We start from the raw sequence: 23,960 nt of genomic DNA, 5'->3' as shown, positions 1-23,960 counted from the left end.
TGCATGTCTGATCATTCAATGTACATGTAGCCCATGATGTCTCTAGTGGCACAAGGCAGTCCAAGACTGACCACCTATTGTGGGGCCAGCACAATAGCTCAGTGGGTAAAGGCACTTACTGCCAAGTCATGAGATGAGTTTGCTCCCTTGGGCCCACATGGTACAAGTATCCTTTTCCCTCCTCCTCCTGCATATTGTCTTCTGACTTCCACACAGGTACTATGGTATGCATCTGGCACAGGCACGTGCATTCCTGCACAGATACACAGAGATAAACAAACAAACACACATACATACATAATATATACATACATACATACGTGGTGTGTATGTGAAAAGTAAAAAACTTTTGTTTGCTACCATCAGTGGTTTGCTGTAGCCTCCAAAAGTCTTACTGCAATTTGATCTGAGGGCACAGGAACAGAAATGGTGTCAAGATGAGGGAAACTGCTCCTTCTTGACATTTGTTAGATCATGTCCAGAGGTCATGTTCAATTAATTGGAATATATTCAGAGGTAAACAACAGGGTGGTAAGGACCTTAAAGTAGTATAGAAAATAAGCTTCGGGTCCATAAATGCTGCTGTCAGATGCCTTACTCAAGATGGCTTGTCTGAATGTGTCATCAAGTCTACTTCAAGTCCTCAAAGTGATCCTCCAGAAACCTAAGAAGCACCCTTGACGTAAGCTCCCTCTTCCTCTCCATTGAATTTTATCATCAGCTCTGTAATAGATGTATATGAATTCCATACTATGGCACCTAAGTCCTGTCTCAACCAGGCTCTGACCACCAATCCCTGTCCAGTTCTTGTCAGTTTCCTCAGCTGCACACCATTTTCCCATGAAACAGGCTGCTTTATGCCTCTGTGTCATTCATTGTTCATGTCCCTCTCTTCTTCTTCCCTGTCTCATCCTTCCATTAGGTGAGCCTAAAGATGTCACCAGGGTGCTCTCTTCACATTCTGTTCTTGCTTCCATTTGCTACCCTGTGTGTTGTCCTGGGTTCCCCCGACTCCTCTACCATGGCCCTATCTGCTCCCTAGGTATCATTCTCCATTGCAAGGAGCACAGTAGGTACCAAGAGGAAGCAAGTACCCACTCCCAGAATATCTACCCATGTTTCTGGATTTACCGGCTTCCTCCAAGTCACTTATTGACTCTATTCCTTAGTATTCTGAAAGTTCTTCTGTCAGAATAATAAACATCCTAGATCCTTAGTAACAAAACCTCTACGGTGTTATTTTGTTTGTTCATGTGGATACCCATGCACATGTGTGTTAGAGTGCCAAGAAGTCAATGTTTAAGACTTTTGAGACAGGGTCTCTCAGAAAATCTGGATCTCATTGATTGGTTTCAGCTGGCTGTCCATTGGATTCCATAATTCCACCCGTTTCTGCCTCCACAGTTGTGGAATTACACACACACACACACACACACACACACACACACACACACTGCTACACCAGTTTTTTTATGTGGACTCTGGGGATCTGAACTCAGGTCCTCATGCTTTCAAGACAAGCACTATACCAGCTAAGCCCTCATCCTGGACCCCAGTGTAGTGTGTTTACTTGTTTTCCAACCTCTATCACACAAAGTAACTTCAGAGGCCAATGGACACTACATCTGCACATTCTCAGCAGCATTAGGTGCTCCCAATTGAGCCCATCTAGGTCAAAGGTCACTGAGACTATTTTTCCTGGAAGGACAGGTCTTTCAACATAATCTCCAATTTTTGCCACCTGAATCTACGTAGATATCTCTCTCTCTCTCTCTCTCTCTCTCTCTCTCTCTCTCTCTCTCTCTCTCTCTCTCCAGTATGGAAATTAAGACCACTCCTACTGTACATATCTTCATTTTTTACATGAGACATTTGGTGCAGAAGTTAATGAGATTCCCACATGCATTACATGAGGGAAAAACTTGTACTGTGGCACACTCTAAGATTTGCCAAAAGATGTCAATACAGATTTAAACCAGTAGAACAATTAGGGTGGGAGGACTGTCAGCTCGGCATGGAGGGGACTTCATTGTGAGAGTTAACTACCCCCTACCACAGCCCCTGCCCAGGATCCCCCATTACAATGTATAACTGCAAAAGCTAGTTAAAAGGTTAATCCAAATGTGTCACTGGGTTAAATAAATTTCTTTTCCCCCTTAACAATCAGGGTAATTGCCACTAAAATCTTGCCTTGTGCTTTGTATAAAGGCTCCATGAATACCTTCTGAATGAACACAGGAATGAATAAAAAGCAAAAGTAAGAGTGGGAGGAGAGAGTCCATGGATACAGTGGTTATCTGAATCCCTAATGGATGCTGAGAAACAGAAACTGCTATTCTGCAATGATGGGTATTTTCAGAGATACATCTCAGTGGCATCGGTGGTATTTCAGTGATAATATCAGTTATGTTCTAGAATACGTTCAGAGAGATAAATGGAGATACTCTTGGCCCATTATTCATTCCAACTCCCAGATTCTGTGCCTGATGATTGTTTGTTCCATGAAAATGTATAAGGTGATTTAAAATATAAAGAATACCTTCCTGTGATATTTATAAGGCATTTGTGATATGATCAAGAGTTTTTCTGTGATGAGGCATGTCCCCAGCCCCGTCATCGCTCATACTTGAAAAGTTTCCTTAAATAAGCAGTTGAAGGACTGTGAAGATTCTGTTTTGAATCAGGGACTTAGACTAAAGTGCCAAGTTGGAATGTGTGGCACAATATAGAAACACAAGACAGAGTCTGTGTTCCAGAAAACACCTTAAGTAGAGATACAAATAAAGAGTTATAATTCCATATGAAAGAGTTTTAGACTAAGTATTGAAGTACTATGGCAGTACAGGGCAAGAGGGAATGTCAGTAGGCTTGGCTTTCCACTTGAACCAGACTTGAAATGAATATCATCTTCTAGTCAGAGATCGTTCCAGGCAGATGAAGCACTGCAGGTACCACATGACAGAAACATGCCAGAAGGCCATGAGTCTGAGTTAGGAAAAACCTTGCCTTGTAGGCCAGGTAGTTGAGAAGGTTCCCTCTGGTTCCTTCTCAGAGAACATCCACAATTCCTTCAGATGTAAATGACAAAATCAGAAAAGTCTCGAGGCATTCTCTGAGTTTCCTTTAAGAAATATGAATTCTCAGAGGATGGCCTTGTCTGACATCAATTGGAGGCGAGGCCCTTGGGCCTTTGGAAGTTTGATGCCCCAGCATAGGGAAATGGTGGAGGGGTGGGGCAGGAGATGATGGGTGGGTGGAGTAACACCCTCATAGAGGCAAGGTGAGGGAGGAGAGGGATGTTGTGGGATGGAGAGTTTGTGGGGGTGATATGGGAAGTGGAATATCCTTTGAGTTGTAAACAAATGGAATGACTAAAAAGTCCCAGAGATTCTGCTCCAGAAGAGCCAAAAAAGAAAGAAATATGAATTCTCAGTATTTATTGTTGTTTTCCTACCACAGATATACTCTTGCAGTGACTCATCCTTCACCTACATGAGAATGGCAATTCATATCTCACAAGAAGAACAATTGTGGAAGCATTTCTCTCTTTGAGTATGCCTAACCACATAGACCTTGATGTATCTGGGGTGTGGGCCACAAGTGTAGATGTACTAAGCATGTGTTTGAGTGTATCAGCCAGTAAGCTCAAATATCCACTAGTCTGCTGTTTATGCAGAGAACTTTATCTATTTGTAACTCAAAAGGAAATACAACCATCCAGCAAAGCTTCCATAATTGTTATATCTGTTTTCCTGTTCAGTGGAAAAAGAAAAGGGATATTTGGAAGCTGGGGATGGTACTGTGTAAACAAATATAAGCCATTGACAGCTCCATGCCTATTTTAGTCCTTGACTAACCACTGTATTTATTTCTGGAGGCCTTGGGGTGCTCTGCCTGTCTCTACATGCCATTTTTCCAACATATGGGCCATGATATTTTGACAATAACTGGAATAGAGAGTGTCATGTCAATAGTTTCAATGTGATTTTCTTTTTTTATAGCATTACCAGACTAGACCATGTTATTGAAAAAATGCTTATACATTGTTCAAAAGAAACATTGGTGTTTTAGCTCCTTTATCAACTCCATTTCACCCTCGTAAGTCATTTGCTTCAATTGGGTCCCCATTTTGTGATTGGTTTAATAAAATTTTCAGGTTTTAGAGTATGAAATAAATGTGTTGCATACTGGGCCGATAACATCATTGGGAAGAGGACTTAGTAGGGCAAAACATGACAAAGTTGTTATCCAGAGTCTTTTTCATGCCTGCTGTGAATACAGTCCGGAAATTGGACAAATAAATTAGAGATCTGGTCAGACCAGCAGGAGATAAAGAGGGGACCGCAACATAGCTCACAGGACAGATGCCACCACCAGATCCCTATCATTCTGTTGTTTTCCTTAGTGACCATGAACATCACATATGCCACACACCTCCCTGACTGCACCTATGTCAGGCACACTTCTGATTGTTCTTCTTTATGCTTATCCATAGGAACTTCCATTATATCACCATCCTCAGAGACCCAGTGTCTCGGTACCTGAGCGAATGGAGACATGTCCAGAGGGGAGCAACATGGAAAGCATCCCTGCACGTCTGTGATGGAAGGCCCCCGACCTCTGAGGAACTGCCCAGCTGCTACACCGGTGATGACTGGTCTGGATGCCCTCTCAAAGAGTTCATGGACTGCCCCTATAATCTGGCCAACAACCGCCAAGTCCGCATGCTGTCTGACCTGACTCTAGTGGGCTGCTACAACCTCTCTGTCATGCCTGAAAAGCAAAGAAACAAAGTCCTTTTGGAAAGTGCCAAATCCAATCTGAAGCACATGGCATTCTTTGGCCTCACTGAGTTTCAGCGCAAGACCCAGTACCTGTTTGAGAAGACCTTCAACATGAACTTTATTTCGCCGTTTACCCAGTATAATACCACTAGGGCCTCTAGTGTTGAGATCAATGAGGAAATCCAAAAGCGTATTGAGGGACTGAATTTTCTGGATATGGAGCTGTACAGCTATGCTAAAGACCTCTTTCTGCAAAGGTATCAGTTCATGAGGCAGAAAGAGCATCAGGATGCCAGGCGGAAGCGTCAGGAGCAACGGAAATTTCTGAAGGGAAGGTTCCTTCAGACCCATTTCCAGAGTCAGAGTCAGAGTCAGGGTCAGAGCCAGGGTCAGAGCCAGGGTCAGAGCCAGGGTCCAGGTCAGAATCTGAGTCAGAATCCAAATCCCAACCCAAATCAGAACCTGACTCAGAATCTGAGTCAGAATCTGACTCAGAGTTCAAATCCCAATTTGACCCAAAGGGAGAACCACGGAAGTCAGAAGCAGGGCTCAGGCCAGGAGCAGAGTGATAGCAGCACCAGCAATGGCACCAATGACTACATAGGGAGCGTAGAGACATGGCGCTAACTGGCTCTCAATGGCTTGTGCACACTGCTTCTCAAAGCATCACCAAAAAGATGGCGTGTATCTTACAAGATGAAAATGTCCAAACACATCCTGCTTCCTTCATTTTGGAAGTTCAAAAGAAAAGTGTAGACGTTGCCTTTACAGTTGCCTTTTGATTCAGTGTTCTACTGTGTGTGGGTAAAACAAATCTCAGTGTGTAATTAAATTGTCTGCTTTGGGATGAACTACTTCTGAAATCCAAGAGCCAAACCAGACTCACCAGAAATTGCAGTTTAGATATTTTAAGAAGTTCTTAAATTAGGTATGGGAGACACAAAGAAAACATGAAATGTGGCCGTTTAAACTTATGGCTAAGAAACAGACTTTAAATGATTCCGGATACTCTGTTAAAACCCAATCTTGAAAGCACCCTCCTCCCCGCAGGGAAGTATAAGTAAAAACATGAACAGACTAAAAGACACTCAAAACCATTCATTTCCTTGTTTTAACAAGGAGCCTATTTAAACAGAAAAACAACTGATGATAAATTTTGCCAAATTGTAGAAAGTAAACAATTTCTCACTTAAATGTAGGTGGGTTTATGTAAAAATAATGGCTTTTCAAATAGATCGGGATTCGTGTCTTGTAATTTAACAGATGTTTAAAATTTAGAATTTTTCTACCTTCTGCTGATTAAAAGGTTTTAAACAGGGTATATCTCATATTAACAAAGCATTTTTTTCCAAATGGAAAGATCCAGTTTCCAGATGGTTTCTGGGCACTGTAATTTCAACAATTTCGATCTTTTTGGCGCTGCTTCTCATTCACTTTAAGGCTTCTCCAAGTTGTGCTCATTCCAAATGAATCCATGTATAGAATTCTTCTTCATCATCTAAACAGCGTGTTGCTAAATCTCTTGTGGTATTTAATCCTGGACTAAAGTCAGGACTTTCTATAGAATTGTGCTATCAATGTCTGTGTAGTAAGGTCCTTAAGAAGAACTCTCAAACAGGATAATGTGTCTCTTAATATTGCTGAAGTTATTACTCTTCATCAGATTGAACTGAACCTGAATGTGAACTGTTAATTACTTTGTTTATTGTAATGTTTCCAGTTTGGCTGGCTATTTCTGGCCTATGGTTCTTTTCTTGTATTGACAGATTTGTACACAATAATAAGAGCAAAAATTTTCTCAAAGACAACGGTAAACTAATCATTGAGATAGCCAGAGTTACTCAATAACACCAAAAGCTGCCTCTTGATAGTTGAGCTTGACACTTCTACCAAGTTTTTGTTTATGAACGATCAAAAATGAAGACTGTTCGGCAGCAAAGCTAGTCAGGGACACACGAGTTGAAGGGAATAGTTTGGTAGTATACATCTGTGAATAGTATTCTGATGACTTCAATTACAAATTGAACAAAGGAAAAATTATATACACACTGTGTTGTTAAATATCATACTGCTTGGCAGTTTACACCTCATGGTTGTTGCTACACTTCTATAAGAACTTACATTAATCCCTTGACTTTCAGCCAAACAAGGTGACTAGAAGTGATATTCATGTTTTTAAGAAGGACATACTTAGAAGTATGATCATAAAGTCATACCTATCATAGTCTGTCCAAGTGCATGACCTGGTTTCATCTGTAATAATATGGCCACAAGTTGGACACGAAGTTGAGTATCTGGCTCTAAAGGGATTTTCTTGACTCTGAGCTCTGTGACAATATTTACAGCTTTTTGTGGTGTTGCAGTGTTGAGAATGATGATACCTAAAAAAACACAAAAAATAAAAAAATTAAAAAAAAAACTAGGAAAAAACAAAAACAAAAAAAACTGGGAGAAATTTTTAAAAGCACATCTTGAAGTCAAAGTATTTTAGAATGAACTTTTTTGGTGTACATTGTGTTCTTGAAATATTCTGTAGATCACTATGGTATTTCAGTAATTTTAGTTTTAATTGAAAATAATTGCTCTTAAAACTGACAGTGTTGGAAAGCAGGACGAAGTCTGAGCCAGTGGAAAAGCTCATTACGGAAAAAAAAAGTGTTATTGCTGTGGTGTGCATGGTTTGCAGAGATTAAGTGCATCTTCTCTGTCTCTACTGATTACTGTATATAGAGAATGTTATAAATATACATTTTTGTCATCATCATGTAAATCCCACGATTTCAAACTGTAAACATCTGTTCAGTGGTGTAGCTTTACGAACCGTTCACTGATTTTGTGTAATTTAACAATAGATGTGAAATAAAGTTCCAATTGCAGGCTGTGAGTCATTTCATGATTTCAAGGTTTATAGCCACTAGACATTGTGATGCCATAAACAAACCAGAGCAGGAATCGCTCCTAAGACAGTGTTTCTCTTTACACTTGACAACTAAGTATGAAAATGAGATGGCCCATTCTAATCTAATCCCTCATGCTGAAATGCCCTTAATTTGGGATGCTTCTTCCTTTGAGTAAAACAAAATTGTTCCTGAAATACAAGGTTTGCTGTGTAAATGAAGTATAGCCATATTTTAATTTAAAGGTTATTATCGTAGATCCTTTCATATGCCATAGGATTCAAAAAGAAAAATAGCATTCTTAATTACCTACCTCCTTTATCCACAAGAAAAAGGTTAACTGTAAGCATTAATATTTTGGTTCTGACTACAGTTTGCTCTAATTATATACAACATACACATTTTTTCCAAATTCTTAGGGGTGAGGATTGTGGGAAATACCAACTCTTGAGCAGTAATCAGTAGACCAAACCTGGGGCATAGCCCAGTTGTAGAATGTGATCATGGTTTACAAAAAAAAAAAAAGTCACCAAAAGGTCTCCTTTATATGAGGGTCCTATGCCCTATCCAGATGGGGGTCTGGATGCCTAAAATGATTTTTCTATTAGTTATGTTTTATTGGAATTATTATGTTCCAGAAGGATAAGTGTCCATGATGGTGGAGGAGGCCTGGCAGCACATGACAGGCGTGGCAACCAGAGCCAGAAGCAGAGAGCACATCTTCAATGGCATGAAGCTTAGAGAAATGAAGACGGGTTTTTTTCTTTAATCTCAAAGCTCTCTTCCGGTGGCATATTTCTTCCAGCAAGGCTATGCCACCTATACTTCCCCTAAATAATGCCGACAACTGGGGATCAAGGGTTCAAATATAGGAAATTATGGGCCACATTTGTATTTCAACCACAACACTTAGTAAATAAAGGACAGCTTCATTTTTCCTTTGAGAAGCATGGGCATCACTGAAGAGCAGGGTATACTCACTGAAATGGAAAACAGGTAGTCTCCTGGACATACCTTCAAGGCACTATGGAAAGGGTGTCCTGAGAAAATGGGCTATATGAAGTCAGAGGAGAGCTGAAATGAAGAAATGACTAGTTAACCTAGTTCCCAGAAGCTTTAGATCAGCCTGTGTATCAGTTACTTTCCCCATCACTGTGACCTCATAGATACAATTTAAATGAGGAAGGATATATATTTGTGGTTTAAGGCTACAGGCCATCATGGTGGGAGAGCTGTGAGGTTACTTGCTTACATCTCCACAACCAGGAAATGAAGATGAAACACAAAGCAGAGACCAGGCTATAAATCTCAAGACCCACCATGATAAGCTACTAACTTCCTCCTCCACTGGGCCTCTCCTCTCAAATATCCCACAGTATCCCAAAACACCAGGAACCAGGACCAAGTGGTCTATCCTGGGAGTCTGAGGAGCATTTCACATTTAAACTGTCAGACCCCCAGATTTAGAGTCCAATAGCATTGGTTGAGGTGTTGAAAAGAGGAGTAATTTCCTTTCATGGGAGTGAAAATAAGGCAAAAGTACAGCCCCACAGGTTTGGGGCAAGAGAACCAGGGGGTACTCCTGGCTACGAATATACACGCAACCCACTGCTTTCTGACATTGTCCTAATGATGTGGCTCCCGACACTAACATGCTGGGAAGACTGAGTATAGCGCATCAGTGAGCCAAGACTTTCTGCCCTCCTATCCTCACTTGGGGTTGAACTAAATGAAGACTGCTTGTAGAGTATGCTAACAAACAAAAAACAAGAATTTGCTGACTCCCAATGCCACTACCAGGAACATGGATTTCTGATTATTTACGCAAGGAGGAGGAAATTATCTCACGCTATTTGACTTGAAGCACTAACATAACAGCATGCATCCCTCAGATCTTCACAGATGCTCAAAGCCTCAGAAACTTAAGGAGAAATTAAAGTGTTGTTGGCATGTAGCACAACCACTGCTTTGTTTGTTTTCTCTGGCTGCTTCTAATCAGTACCAAGAGTCATTGAAACAGAGCTCAGGACCCTGAAATATTTATTTGCTTGCCCTTTGGACAAGAAGTTGATTGACCCTGAAGCTATAGAGTAGGTCCAAATTCCCTATGTATTAAGGACTTAGCAAATTTTCCCAGAGTCTAAAAGAATAGAGGTGTGACTCAGATGGCAAGCTTCCCAAGGGCATCACATCACAAGCTGCATTTATTGATTATACCAGTATACTTCAGGCACAAAAGTGAGGAGAGGCTGATCTTTACTCTGACAACACAGGATGCTGAAGCCAGATGCTGTGTCAAGGGGTACAAACATACACTCAGGTCTTCAGTTGTGTCAGATGCTTACAAGATGGTTCACCAGTTCTGGGAAGGGGAGCAGTGGATTAATTCGAACATGTACAGGTAAGAACTATATGTAAGTATGTGAAGTAATCGATAGGTAATCTTATTGTTTATTTGAAATTACCTGGACAAGCTCGACTCATGCAAAGGAAGTCTCTTGAGACACAGTCACACTGAAATTCATCTACTCTTCTACTCATCCAATCTAAGATTCTAAATCCAACCTCTTCTATTCTTCTCTACTCCCCATTCCTGTCTTCTCCCATCCTCTTTCTCTTTTTCCTCTCTTCTTGAGCTTGCATAACCCTAAATGATATTTATAAAAAGAGATGTCATCTAGTTTGTTCTACTCGTACTCAATTCTTCTTTCTCACCATATTTCACTGTTTTCCTTCCCAACTGGGACTATAATGAATGGTTCCCCCTCACCCTGCACAGTGACTGCTGCAGATGTTACAGGTTGAGAACAAAGGCTTCAGCCACATACTATCTGGCTTTGGTCCCAAACTCTCCCCAAGTGCCAACTCTAATATTTGAGAAAGTCATTCACCTCCCCATGTTTCCATTTCCTTCTCTAGCCAACCCTTGAGGAATTCCTGTGTGAATCAAAATGTCTCCAAGACATTTATGAGAGTGAAAGAGGCATAGGGAGCCCTGCTTATACTTGTCAGCAGGGTTAGTATTACTAGTCATAGCATGAAGGCTAAGTGTCTGCCAAATGCCTCTGTCTTCTGAGATCAAGAACTACTGGGCTGCAAAGTAACCTGGCAGTATAGCTCTTATCTCTAATGCACACGGGCCTGAATTGGCCTCCAATTCAGGGATGAATGAATAAATGAAATTAGAATAAAAAGTGAAAATGTTGGCAAGAAATTAAGCAAAAACACAGGCTATGTCCTATTGTGACTAATCTAAGAACCATTCTCTTGCTGGAGACGGTGGTTTCTCCCATTTTATAATGTATAAAACCTCAGATCTTCCCTGTATTTCAGCACTTGGGAGGCAGAGACATGAGGATTGCTGAAAGTTCAAGGCCAGCCTGTGTAATGTGGTGAGTTACAGGTCATCATAAGCTAGAGAGGAAGACATGGTCTCATACCCAGAAACCTTCCATAAGAATGACATCTAACCTTTGAATGTAGCCAAAGACAAAACATAGGGAAGATCTTACTCACTAAATGCCAAGTGAATCACCCCCTCGTCAACAGTAGAAATGCATTCTCTGATAACATTACTTGATTCGGGACCTACTTTGTCACACTTCAGCAAACGCAACTCATGATTTCATTCCTTCCCCACCCATCTCTCCACCCAGCATCTCTGGAGGCCACATTTATCTGATGAGTTCTGCCAGGGCTCCAAAGGTCTAGCTGCCTCTGCAACAAGTCTGGCCTGGTTCCTGGAATTGCTATACTCCAAAGACTCTATTCTGGGTGAAATTTCTAAAACCAGGCATAGTGGTGGTGCATGCCTACGATCCTAGCACTCGGAAACTGGAGGCAAGATTATCAAAATTATCTTTACCTATGTTGATATTTTCAGGCCAGACTAAGCTATATTTGAAAGTCCGTCTCAAAAAAAAATGCTTATGTACTATTGAAGAGGAAAAAGACACAATAAGCAACTAACTGTACATGTTAATTAATCAGGTTGGCAGTAGCTCTGAATTCTCAGTGAAGGTGACATAACCCTTTAGAGTCAGATACTTCACTACCCTTTAAAAAAGGATATTTGCTTTTCTCTCATTTGTACCTTTACATTCCAGTGCTGTTGCTTTAAGGACAGCATAAGGCTCAATCTTCATCAAATTTTCTTGTCTATTCTTAGTATGTTTAGCTCAATCTTATGACTTCACTAATATTGGTAAACTTTGATGATGCCTACCTGGATAAAATAAAAATTTAACAGGTTTTGTGACCTAACCATGCTCTACTGGAATTTGTGTGACTTGGGAGGACTCGAGAGAGATTGCCAAGTCCTACAAGAAAGTGTGATACTATAGTTTGATAGGACTTAACTACTCTCCGGGGCCAGTTTTAACTGACCTTTGCATCGTGGCTTTCCCCTTCTGGTCTAAAGGTAGATTTCTGTCCCTAAAGCCACCCAGAGCAGATCACTTGTCTATTTGAGGCTTGTGAAAGCAGATAGCAAAGACTTGATGGATTTGATTGAGGTTCCACAAAGCTGCTTAAATAACGAAGGAAAGAGCAAGGAGGAGTCCTGCAGTGGAACCGTTCAAGTCAATAGCAACTGACAAAGAATGAATTTAGCCAAAAAGGCACTAACAGGTATGAATGGCAGAAGTCAAGTTTCCAGGCCCTTTCCAGAGCCCATTTCAGCTGAAAATATGCTCCCTGAACGACGTAGGAATTTAGAAAATGACCTTCTTTTGACTCCCCCTTCAAGCCAAGGTTGTTTTTTGTCAGTATTCTTCCGTTTTTAGCCCCTTTTGTTATTGCCAGACTCCTCCTCCTAAAACTGTTTCTCAAAACCAGATGCATATACATGTAGCCTGAAAATCCTCAACATTAAAAAACAAAAATCCTATTCTCTGGACCTCCCTGATCACATTCTGAAGTTGAATGTCTGAGGTGTAAGAGATCTCGTCTTTCCATGAGAAATCCCAGGGCAGTCTACATGCTCTGGTACATAGAACTGCTGACCTGATCATAGCTGTGTGATGTCCCTGAAAGCAAAAGCCAGCGACTGAAGTGCCAGGATGAACACAGCAGCCTCCTGCTCACAGCAGCTCTTTGCAAGAAGGCTTTGCCAGTTCAGCTGCAGAGTGCTTGCAAGGCCCTGCTCTTGGATGACAGTTAATAAGTAGGACTAGAGACAACTGCTGCAACCCCACTTCTCCATAGGAAAACATTTATGCAGTGCAGATGCCACGGGGACCCTATCAAGAGATTAGCTCACTTTGTCTGATCCTTCTGGCCGGATATCAAGAGCCTATCTCCCCATGAGGCTGATGAGCACAGTGAGAATCCACACTATTCGGTCAAAATACCTACTGCATATCGCAGGCTCAGCTTGTCTCTTCATGTAATGAGAGCAGCTACTTATTGAAATTTTATTATAGCTCAGACACTCTACAAAGTCATTCATATATAAAACCTCACTTAATAACCAGAGCCACTTTATGAGGCGGGAGTAACTACTTTCCCCATCATACACAGGAGTGAGGGAAGGCTTGGGAAAACTTAATTCATTAAACCCCAACTTCAGGCTTAAACCTAATTCTCAAATCAAAGCTCATCTCCTGAGGTTATTCATTATTTAAAAAGCATTTTCTTATGAAACTCTTCAAACTTCTCCAGGAGCAGAGAAGTACCATGAATGCCCACTTCCCCATCACACAGCATTTGTCGGTATCAAGCTTTTGCTCGCATTTCATTTCCTTGCCATTGTGTGTATTTTCTACAATAGCTTCATTTTCTTTTGTAAAAAACCACTAATGAATAGCTGTGTGATTTTCCCATTAGATAGGAAAGTTAGATGAAGTTGTAGGGTGTATATTTGGGGGCCAAAGAAGTAGGATTTATTTTTTTCTTCTTTGTTTGAAAAGCCAGCCTTTTTAAAAAGTTAAGTTTATATCTCTGTTCCCTCTCCCATCCCCTCTCCCCGCAGTCCCTCCTACCCTCTCCCTTTCTCTTAGAGAACAGAGCTGCCTCCAGGTATCCCTCCAAGTCTTTGCAGGGCTAAGCTCTTTCACTCCCACTGAGGCCAGACCATATTCTTGAGTTAGGGGGACAGGCAACAGCTTTAAGGCTAGCCCTGCTCAGGACCCACATGAAGACCAAGCTGCATACTTGCTACATATGTGCAAGGGGGCATAGGTCCAGCCGATGCATGCTTTTTGCTTAGTGCTTCTATCTCTGACAGCCAGCAGGGGTCAATGTTAGTTGACACTGTTGGACTTCTTGTGGAGTTTGTATGCACTTCTGTGTTCCTCAATCTTTCCCCCCAACTAATCTTCAGTTGTGGGCCTCTACATGTGTTTCAGTCCACTGCTGGGTGGAACCTCTCAGAGAACAGTCATGCTAGGCTCTTATCTGCAAGCATAACAGAGTATCATTAATAGTGTCAGGATTGGTGCTTGCCCATGGGAAAGGTCTCTAGTTGGGCTGGTTATCGACCGGCCATTCCCTCAGTCTCTTCTCCATCCCACATCCCTGCATTACATTTTTAGTTTGATTTGGATACTTTTTATTTACATTTTAAATGATATTCCCTTTCCAGGTGTCCCAACCATAAGCCCACTATCCCATCCCACTCCCCTTCTTCTATGAGAGTATTCCCCCTCCCCAACCACACCCCATTCCCACCTCCCACACTGATATTCCCCTACACTGGGGCATCAAGCCTTGGCAGGCCCAAAGGCTTCTCCTCCCATTGGTGCCCAACAAGGCCTTCCTCTGCTAAATATGCAGCTGGAGCCATGGGTCTGTCCATGTGTACTCTTTGGGTAGTGGTTTAGTCCCTAGGATCTCTGATTGGTTGGTATTGTTGTTCTTATGGGGTTGTAAACTCCTTCAGCTCCATCAATACTTTCTCTGACTCCTCCAACAGCAAGAAGCAAGCACAGGAACCTAAGCAACAGAGACCAAGACTACTTGGCATCATCAGAGACCAGTTCCGGCACCAAAGCCAATACTGGATATCCAAACACACCGGAAAAGCAAGATTTGGATTTAAAATCATATCTTATGATGATGATAGAGGACTTTAAGAAGGATATAAATAACTCCCTTAAAGAAATACAGGACAACACAGGTAAACAAGTAGAAGCCCTTAAAAAGGAAGCACAAAAATCCCTTGAAGAATTACAGGAAAACACAACCAAACAAGTGAGGAATTGAACAAAACCAACCAGGATCTAAAAATGGAAATAGAAACAATAAAGAAAATCACAAAGGGAGACAACCCCGGAGATAGAAAACCTAGAAAACAGATCAGGAGTCATAGATGTAAGCATCACAATTAGAATACAAGACATAGATGAAAAATCTCAGAGCAGATGATACCATAGAAAACATTGACACAACATTCAAACAAAATACAAAATGCAAAAAGCTCCAAATCTAAAAATCCAGGAAATGCAGAACACAATAAGAAGACTAAACCTAAGGATAACAGGTGAGAAGAGAGTGAAGATTCCCAACTTAAAAGGCCAGTAAATACCTTCAACAAAATTATAAGAGAGAAATACCCATATACATACAAGAAGCCTAGGGAACTTTAAATAGATTGGACCAGAAAAGAAATTTCTCATATCACATAATAGTCAAACACCAAATGCACAAAGAAAGAATATTAGAAGCAGTAAGGAGAAAAGGTCAAGTAACATATAAAGGCAAACCTATCAGACTTACACCAGACTTCTCACCAAAGACTATGAAAGCCAGAAAATCCTGGGCAGATGTCGTACAGACCCTAAGAGAACACAAATGCCAGCCCAGGCTACTGTGTCCAGCAATACTCTCAATTAACATAGATGGGAAACCAAGATAGTTTGTGACAAAACAAAATTTACACAATATCTTTCCACAAATACAGCTTTACAGAGGATAATGGATGGAAAATGCCTACACAAGGAGGGAAACTATACCCTAGAAAGAGCAAGAAAGTAATCTCTTTGCAACAAACCCAAAAGAAGAGAACAAGACAAACATAATTCCACCTCAGACAACACAAATAATAGTGAAACAACAATCACTATTCTGTAATATCTCTTAACATCAATGGAATCAATTCCCCAATAAAAAGACATAGATTAAAAGACTGGATACTTAAAGAGGAACTAGCATTTTGCTGCATACAGGAAACACACCTAAGTGACAAAGACAGACACTGCCTCAGAGAAAAGGCTGGAAAACAATTTTCTGAGCAAATGATCAAGAAAAAATTGGAGAAGCCATTCTAATATTCAATAAAATCAAATTTCAACCAAGGGTTATCAAAAAAGATAAGGAAGGACACCTCATATTCATCAAAGTAAAAGTCCACCAAGATGAACTCTCAATCCTGAATATGTATGCTCCAAATGCAAGGGCATCTACATTTATAAAAGAAACCTTATTAAAGCTCAAAGCACACACTGCCCCTCACATAATAATAGTGTGTGATTTCAACACCCCACTCTCATCAATGGTAACAGGAACTAAAGAGAAACATAGAGAAACTAACAGAAGTTATGATCTAAATGGATTTAAGAGATATTTATAGAACATTTCATCCTAAAACAAAAGAATATACCTTCTTCTCAGCACCTCATGGTATCTTCTCCAAAACTGATCATATAGTTGGTCACAAGACAGACCTCAACAGATACAAGAAGATTGAAATATTTCCATGCATCCTATCAGATCACCAAGGACAAAGCCTGGTCTGCAATAAGAACAAAAACGACAGAAATCCCACATATACATGGAAGTTGAACAACGCTCTATTCAATGATAACTTGGTTAAGGAAGAAATAAAGAAAGAAATTAAAGACATTATAAAATTTAATGAACAAAAGGCCAATGGCTTATGCCCTAAGATCAACAAATGGGACCTCATAAAATGGCAAAGCTCCTGTAAGGCAAAGGACACTGTCATTAGGACAAAACAGCAACCATCAGATTGGGAAAAAATCTTTACCAATCCTACGTCCAATAGAGGGCAATATTCCATATACAAAGAACTCAAGAAGTTAGACTCCAGAGAGATAAATAACCCTATTAAAAATGGGTATAGAGCTACCCAAAGTCACAGCTGAGGAATATTGAATGGTTGCAAAGTACCTAAATTGCATGCTGACAGGAACCGGATATAGATCTCTTCTGAGAGACACATCTAGAGCATGTCAAATACAGAGGCAAATCCTAGCAGCAAACCACTGAACTGAGAACATGATCCCTGCTGGAGGAATTAGAGAAAGGACTGAAAGAGCTGAAAGGGTTTACAACCCCAATAAGAACAACAATGCCAACCAACCATAGCTCCCAGGAACTAAACCACTACCCAAAAACTATACAAGGACTGACCCTGGGCTCCAACTGCATATGTAGCAAAGGACGGCCTTGCTGGGCACCAATGGGAGGAGAAGCCTTTGGTCCTGCCAAGGTTGGACCCCCAGTGTAGGAGATTGTCAGTGTGTTAAGTGGGGTTGGATGGGGAGGGGAACACACTTATAGAAAAGGAGGGGGAAGGTTTAGGGGGCTGATGGACAGGAAACAGGGAAAGGGAATAACATTTGAAATGTAAATAAGAAATAACTAATTTTTTAAAAAAATGGAAATAAATAAATAAATATGAAATGTTCAGCATCCTTTGTCATCAGGGAAATGTAAATCCAATCAACCCTGAGATTCCACCTCACACTAGTCAGAATGGCTAAGATCAAAAACTCAGGTGACAACAGATGCTGGTGAGGATGTGGGGGAAGAGGAATATCCCTCTATTTTTGATAGGATTGCAAGCTTTTACAACCACTCTGGAAATCAGTCTGGAGATTCCTCAGAAAATTGGACATTGTGATACATCATGACCCACCTATACCACTCCTGGGCATATACCCAAAAGATGCTCCAACATATAACAAAGACACATGCTCCATTATATTTATAGCAGCCTTTTTTATAATAGGCAGAAGCTAGAAAGAACCCAGATGCCCTTAAATGGAGGATTGGATTCAGAAAATGTGGTATATCTACACAATGGAGTACTACTCAGCTATCAAAAACAACGACTTCATGAAATTTTTAGGCAAATAGATGGAACTGGAAAATATCATCCTGAGTGAGGTAATTCAGTAACAAAAAACACACATGGTTTGTACTCCCTGATAAGTGCATATTAGTCCAAAAGCTCGAGTTACCCTAGATACAATCCAAAGACCACAGGAAGCTCAAGAAGTAGGACTAAGAAAGTGCTGATACTCCAGTCCTTCTTAAAATGGGATACAAAAACATTCATAGGAGGAGATATAGAGACAAAGTTTTGATCAGAGACTGAGGAAATGACCATTTAGAGCCTGCCCCATCTGGGGATCCATCCCATACATATACAGCCACCAAACCTGGACAATATTGCTGTAGCCAAGAAGTTCATGCTGACAGGAGCCTGATATAGCTGTCTCCTGAGAGGCTCAGCTAGAGCCTGACAAATACAGAGGTGAATGCTAGCAGTAAACCATTGAAGTGAGAATGGGGTCCCCATTGGAGGAGTTAGAGAAAGGATTGAAGGAGCTGAAGGGTCTTGCAACCCCATAAGAACAACAATACCAACCAACCAGGGGCTAAACCACTATCCAAAGAGTACACATGGACAGACTCATGGCTCCAGCCTTGCTGGGCACCAATAGGAGCAGAAGCCCTTGGCAGTGCCAAGACTTTACCCCTCAGTTTAGGGGAATGTCAGTGTGAGAGGCGGGAAAGGGATGTTGTTGGGGAGGGGGTACACCTTCATAGAAAAAGGGCTGGTGGAATAGGACAGGGGGCTTATGGACAGGAAACCAGGAAATGGAATAACAATTGAAATGTAAGTAAAAAAATCCAATTAAAAATAAATAAATAAAGACGAAAATAGAAAATATTTTAGTTTGAAATAAATTTGTTTTGGTTTCTAGTCTAGTTTAAGCTACCTGTACTTTATATATGGCGATTTGTAATTATTTTTTAAGTTAGTATATAAAATAATGGGGTTCATTTTACATTTTAATACATATTTATCATTATATCTTGCTCTCAATTTTTACATTCCCCACCTACCGTCTTCTCTGCCTCCTGACCCTCTCACCAGTTGCCTTCCTTACATAACTCCCTCTTCTCTTTCATATGCACTGCATTTATTAGAGTCCTACAGTAATTACACTGTACAGACTGTTTTTTGGTGTACTGAAGAAGGCATGTACTCTACATACTTGATGGATGAGACATTTCTTGAGCAGCAAGATCCTTCTGAACACATCTGAAAACGTATGTAATGCTTCACTCACCTGTGACACCATCATCACACTCCAGGCAGTTTTCACTTACCTTCCTCATTTCCCAGGGCTACTAGGAGAACGTCAGAGGACAAATGGCACAGATGAGACCCAGTTCTACCTTGGTCTTCTCAGTATACACAGCTCTTTCCTAACAGCTAATAAACAGATGGCTAGTGTGTCTTCTTTTCCATTTTACCATCCGTTCCATTGACTATTTGTCTTCAAGTAAAAGCAAAGTGTTTTCCCAGCCTCCTTACTAGAGGTGTATAGTGGTCAAAAGCACAGTCTCTGGAGCCATCATCCTGGTTCTACCTGGCTCATCTGTGATCTGGGCTACATGACTGATCATTGGTGCCCTCGTGTCTAATTTGAAGTTTTAATAGCATTTATTCCATAGGTTTTCCATGATCATTACAGGGGTTAAAGCTGCAAAGCACTTTTTTTCCATTTCTAAAATAGTTTATTAAGTGTATGGTTTATATTATTTGCCAAAACTGCATGAAAAGCTTTTATGTAGTCTGGGGAAAGTGTTTTCTTTCTTGCTATCTCACAAGTAAATCATCCCTGTGGATTTCAACTAAATGATATTCTCTCCATTCTCCTTCGAAGCTACCAATGAGATAAAACATGTACTACTTCTCACCTGGACCAACTTTCTAAGGATTCATCAGTGCAAAGTATCTTTAAAGCAGAGCTCTGCTGTGTGTATGACAGTTTGATTGACTTAACCAAGAAAAACAGTTCCAGCATGCAAGCAATTGATTATTATTTCGAACCGGTATGTTTTATTCACTCAGTACATTTTAAGGAATGCCTACACTGTTTTCCTTGGAAACATTTTAAATTCATTGCATTCAGATAAATTACCTGAAAGGAAATGCTTCTCTACATGGTACCCCTGAAGAAAACAAATTCCTACCTCCTATTTATAGTGCCAAGTTTTTATTGCATGTTGGGGGATGGATGTGAATGCCAAGACATGCGCATTGAAGGCAGGAGACAACGTGCTGGAGTTGACTCTTTCCCTCCACCATGTGGGGCCCAGAGATTCAACTGAAGTTGTCAAGCTTGGAGACAAGCACTTTGACTTGCTTAAGGGTTTAAGTAGTCCCTCTACCTTTCATTTTTCTTTCATCCTAATGACGTGTCTATTTTCAACAATATAAGATACACAAAAAACAGATACACACAATATCCAATGCTCAGGACCCCAAATCTTTGTGTCTTGAATGGAGCATAAGCCATGCATATGCACCAGTCATGAATTCTGTATTCTCTGTAACAACCACAACTTTCATTATTTCCTCTCCCTGTCAGTCCATGTTCTAGGTTTTTTACTGAAATGTAATATCATGTGGAGTTATTGTACTAAATATTAGCAATGTGTTGTGCGTTTCATTTTAATCCCTGGTGACATAATTCCACAAAATCCTACCATTACCAACAAAGTCTACCTAATGAGTATATTTTAGTACTTGCCCTAATTCTTTAGATTAGCATCAAAGGGTACTCAGGATCTGGTTCTGAGGCAAACCTATCACAACTTTTCCATGCCAGGCATCATCCCAAGGGCATTCTCTGAGAACGTCCCTCACGCTCTCGTGTCTCGTGTTCACCTCTAAAGGTTGAGTGTATGCTGCTCATTGCTTTACCTTTCTTCTCTCTCACACACTGCCCTTCTCTACTGTTGCTATTTGTTCCCCCACCCAATAACATAAAATATACATCACACACACGCACACACACACACACGCACACACACACACACGCACACAAGAACGCACACACACATGCACGTGCACACACAAAAACACGCAAGCACAAACATGCACACACACGCACACACACGAACACACACACGCACGCACACACACGCACACACACAAACACACATGCACACACACGAACACGCACACGAACACACACACATACCCACACACAAACGCACACGAACACACACACGCACAAACACTCGCACACACACATGCACACACACATGCACGGACCTGCACGTGCACACGCACGTGCACACACACGCACACAGGCACGCACCTGCATGTGCACACACACACGCACACAAACGCGCACACACACGCACACACACGCACACACACGCACGCACACGAACACACACAAGCAAACACAAACGCACACGCGCACACACACACTCAAACACACACGCGCACACACACAAATGCACGCACATACACGAACGCACGCACACACACGAACGCACGCACGCACACACGCACACGCACAAACGCACATACATGAACGCGCACACACGCACACACGCGCACACACACATGCACACACACGCACACACGCACATGCGCACATGCGCATGCACACGCAAGCACACACATGCACACACAAACGCACACACACGCACACAGGCGCAAACATAAACGCACACACAAACGCACGCACACACACAAGCACACATACACGCACACGCACACACACAAGCACACACACGTGCACATGCACGCACATGCACACACACGGGCACACAAACACACACACATGCATATGCACACAAACGCACACACATGCACACACACACGAACGCACACATGCACACACAGGCACACACACACACTTACACACATGCACACACATGAACGCACGCATGCACACACACAAACACACGCACACATGAACACACAAACACACACACGCATGCACACACAGACACACAATGCACACAGACGTGCACACATACACACGCACACACACGTGCACACACGCACACACACGCACATGCACATGCACACGCACACGCACACGCACGCATGCACACACACGCACAGACACATAAACACACACGCACAAACACATACGCACACACGCACACAAACACGATGCTTGCACACACACATTCACACACAAACACAGGCGCACACACAAATGCACACACACACACGGACACACACTCGCACTCACACACCTGAAAACACGGACACAAATGTACACAAACGCAAACACACACGAATGCACGCACGCACACAGATGCACAAGCAAGCACGCACACACACACACAAGCACACACAAACACGAAAACACTCACGCACGCACACAAACACGCACACACACACAGGCGCACACATGCGCACAAACGCACACACGCATACACACACACACGCACACACGAATGCTGGAACACACACATTCACACAGACACACGCAAACACATACGCACACGCACACACACGCACAAACACATGCACACACGCACACGGACACACACGCGCACACATACACACACACGCAAACACGCACTCAAACGCACATAAATGCACACACACGAACGCACGCACTCACACACACACAAGCACACACACAAGAAAACACACGCACACACACACGCACAGACACATAAACACACACGCACACACACAAACGCACACACACGCACACACACACGAATGCTTGCACACACACACATTCACAGAGAAACACACGCGCACACACACGCACGCACGCACACAAACGCACACGCACGCACACACACACGAACTCATGCATGCACTCACAGGCACACACACACTTACACACATGCACACACACATGAAAGCACGCACGCACACAGACAAACACACGCATGCATGCACATACACAACACACACACGCGCACACATACGCACACACACGCACACGCACACAAATACACACGCACGCACCCGCACACACACGCAAAAGGACACGCACACGCACACGCACGCACACGCATGCACGCACACGCACAGACATAAACACACACGTGCGCACACATACGCACACACGCACACACATGCACACACACGTATGCACACACACATTCACACACAAACACACGCGCACACACAAATGCGCACACACATGAACGGATGCACAACACATGCACACACGCATGCACACCGACACACACACATACACACACACGCAAACACGCACACAAACGCACACAAACGCACACAGACACGAACGAACCCATGAGCACACACACAAATGCACACACACAAGCACACACACAAGAAAACAGACATGCATGCACACACACACGCACATGCACATAAGCACACACATGCACAGACACGCACACACGCACACAGACGCACACACGCACACACACGCACACAAACACGAATGCTCGCACACATACACATTCACACAGAAACACACGCACACACACGCACACGCACAAACGCAAAAACACATGCGCACACACATGCACAAACACATGCACACACACGCACACACACATAAGCGCATGAGGACACGCACACACACACTCACATACACACACGCACACACACACGCATATGCACACACATGCGCATAGACGCACAAACACACACAAACACTATCACACACACTCACACACACAAGCACACATAAACACACGCGAACAAACAAATGCACACACATGCGCACACAGAGACACGCGCACAAACACACGTGTGCACACATGCACACACACACGAATGCATGCACGCACACGCACACACACCCACACACACATGCACACACACTCATGCACACACACACGCACACACAAGCACACACATGCACACATACTCATGCACACACACACGCACACACAAGTACACACATGCACACTCACACACACAAATGCACACACAGATGCACACACATGCGCACAGACTCACACACACAGACACACACACGCACATGCACGCATGCACACACACGCACACACGCACAAATGAACACACACGCACGCACACACATGAACACACACACATACATATGAACACACACACAATCATGCACTCACCCCCACACACAAACACGCACACAAACACACTCACATACGCACACACACACGCACACGAACACATACACGCACAAACAGGCACACACACACACACAGACACAAACAAACACACACAGACGCACACACACGCACACGTAGACACACATGCACGTACACAGACACGCACTCACAGAAGCACACACAC

The 23,960-nt window shown here is 42.3% G+C and overlaps 1 protein-coding gene across 8 annotated transcripts in view; it reads left to right on the top strand.

The window, feature by feature from the left end:
- The window catches only part of Hs6st2 (heparan sulfate 6-O-sulfotransferase 2), a 295,165-nt gene extending 287,505 nt beyond the window's left edge, over positions 1–7,660 (top strand). For 7 of the 8 annotated variants that reach the window (XM_017601970.3, XM_017601971.3, XM_006257578.5 and 4 more), the window contains one exon: positions 4,496–7,660. In XM_017601970.3, the coding sequence (XP_017457459.1) occupies positions 4,496–5,411 (916 nt within the window). In that variant the 3' untranslated portion in view covers positions 5,412–7,660. The remainder of the gene's footprint in view (positions 1–4,495) is intronic. The other variant, NM_001191726.1, reaches the window with a different exon arrangement.
- The last annotated feature ends 16,300 nt before the right edge of the window (positions 7,661–23,960 follow it).

The sequence above is a fragment of the Rattus norvegicus genome, chromosome X (genome assembly GCF_036323735.1).
Source record: "Rattus norvegicus strain BN/NHsdMcwi chromosome X, GRCr8, whole genome shotgun sequence".
NCBI lineage: Eukaryota > Metazoa > Chordata > Mammalia > Rodentia > Muridae > Rattus > Rattus norvegicus.
This window is presented reverse-complemented; position numbering and strand designations above follow the sequence as displayed.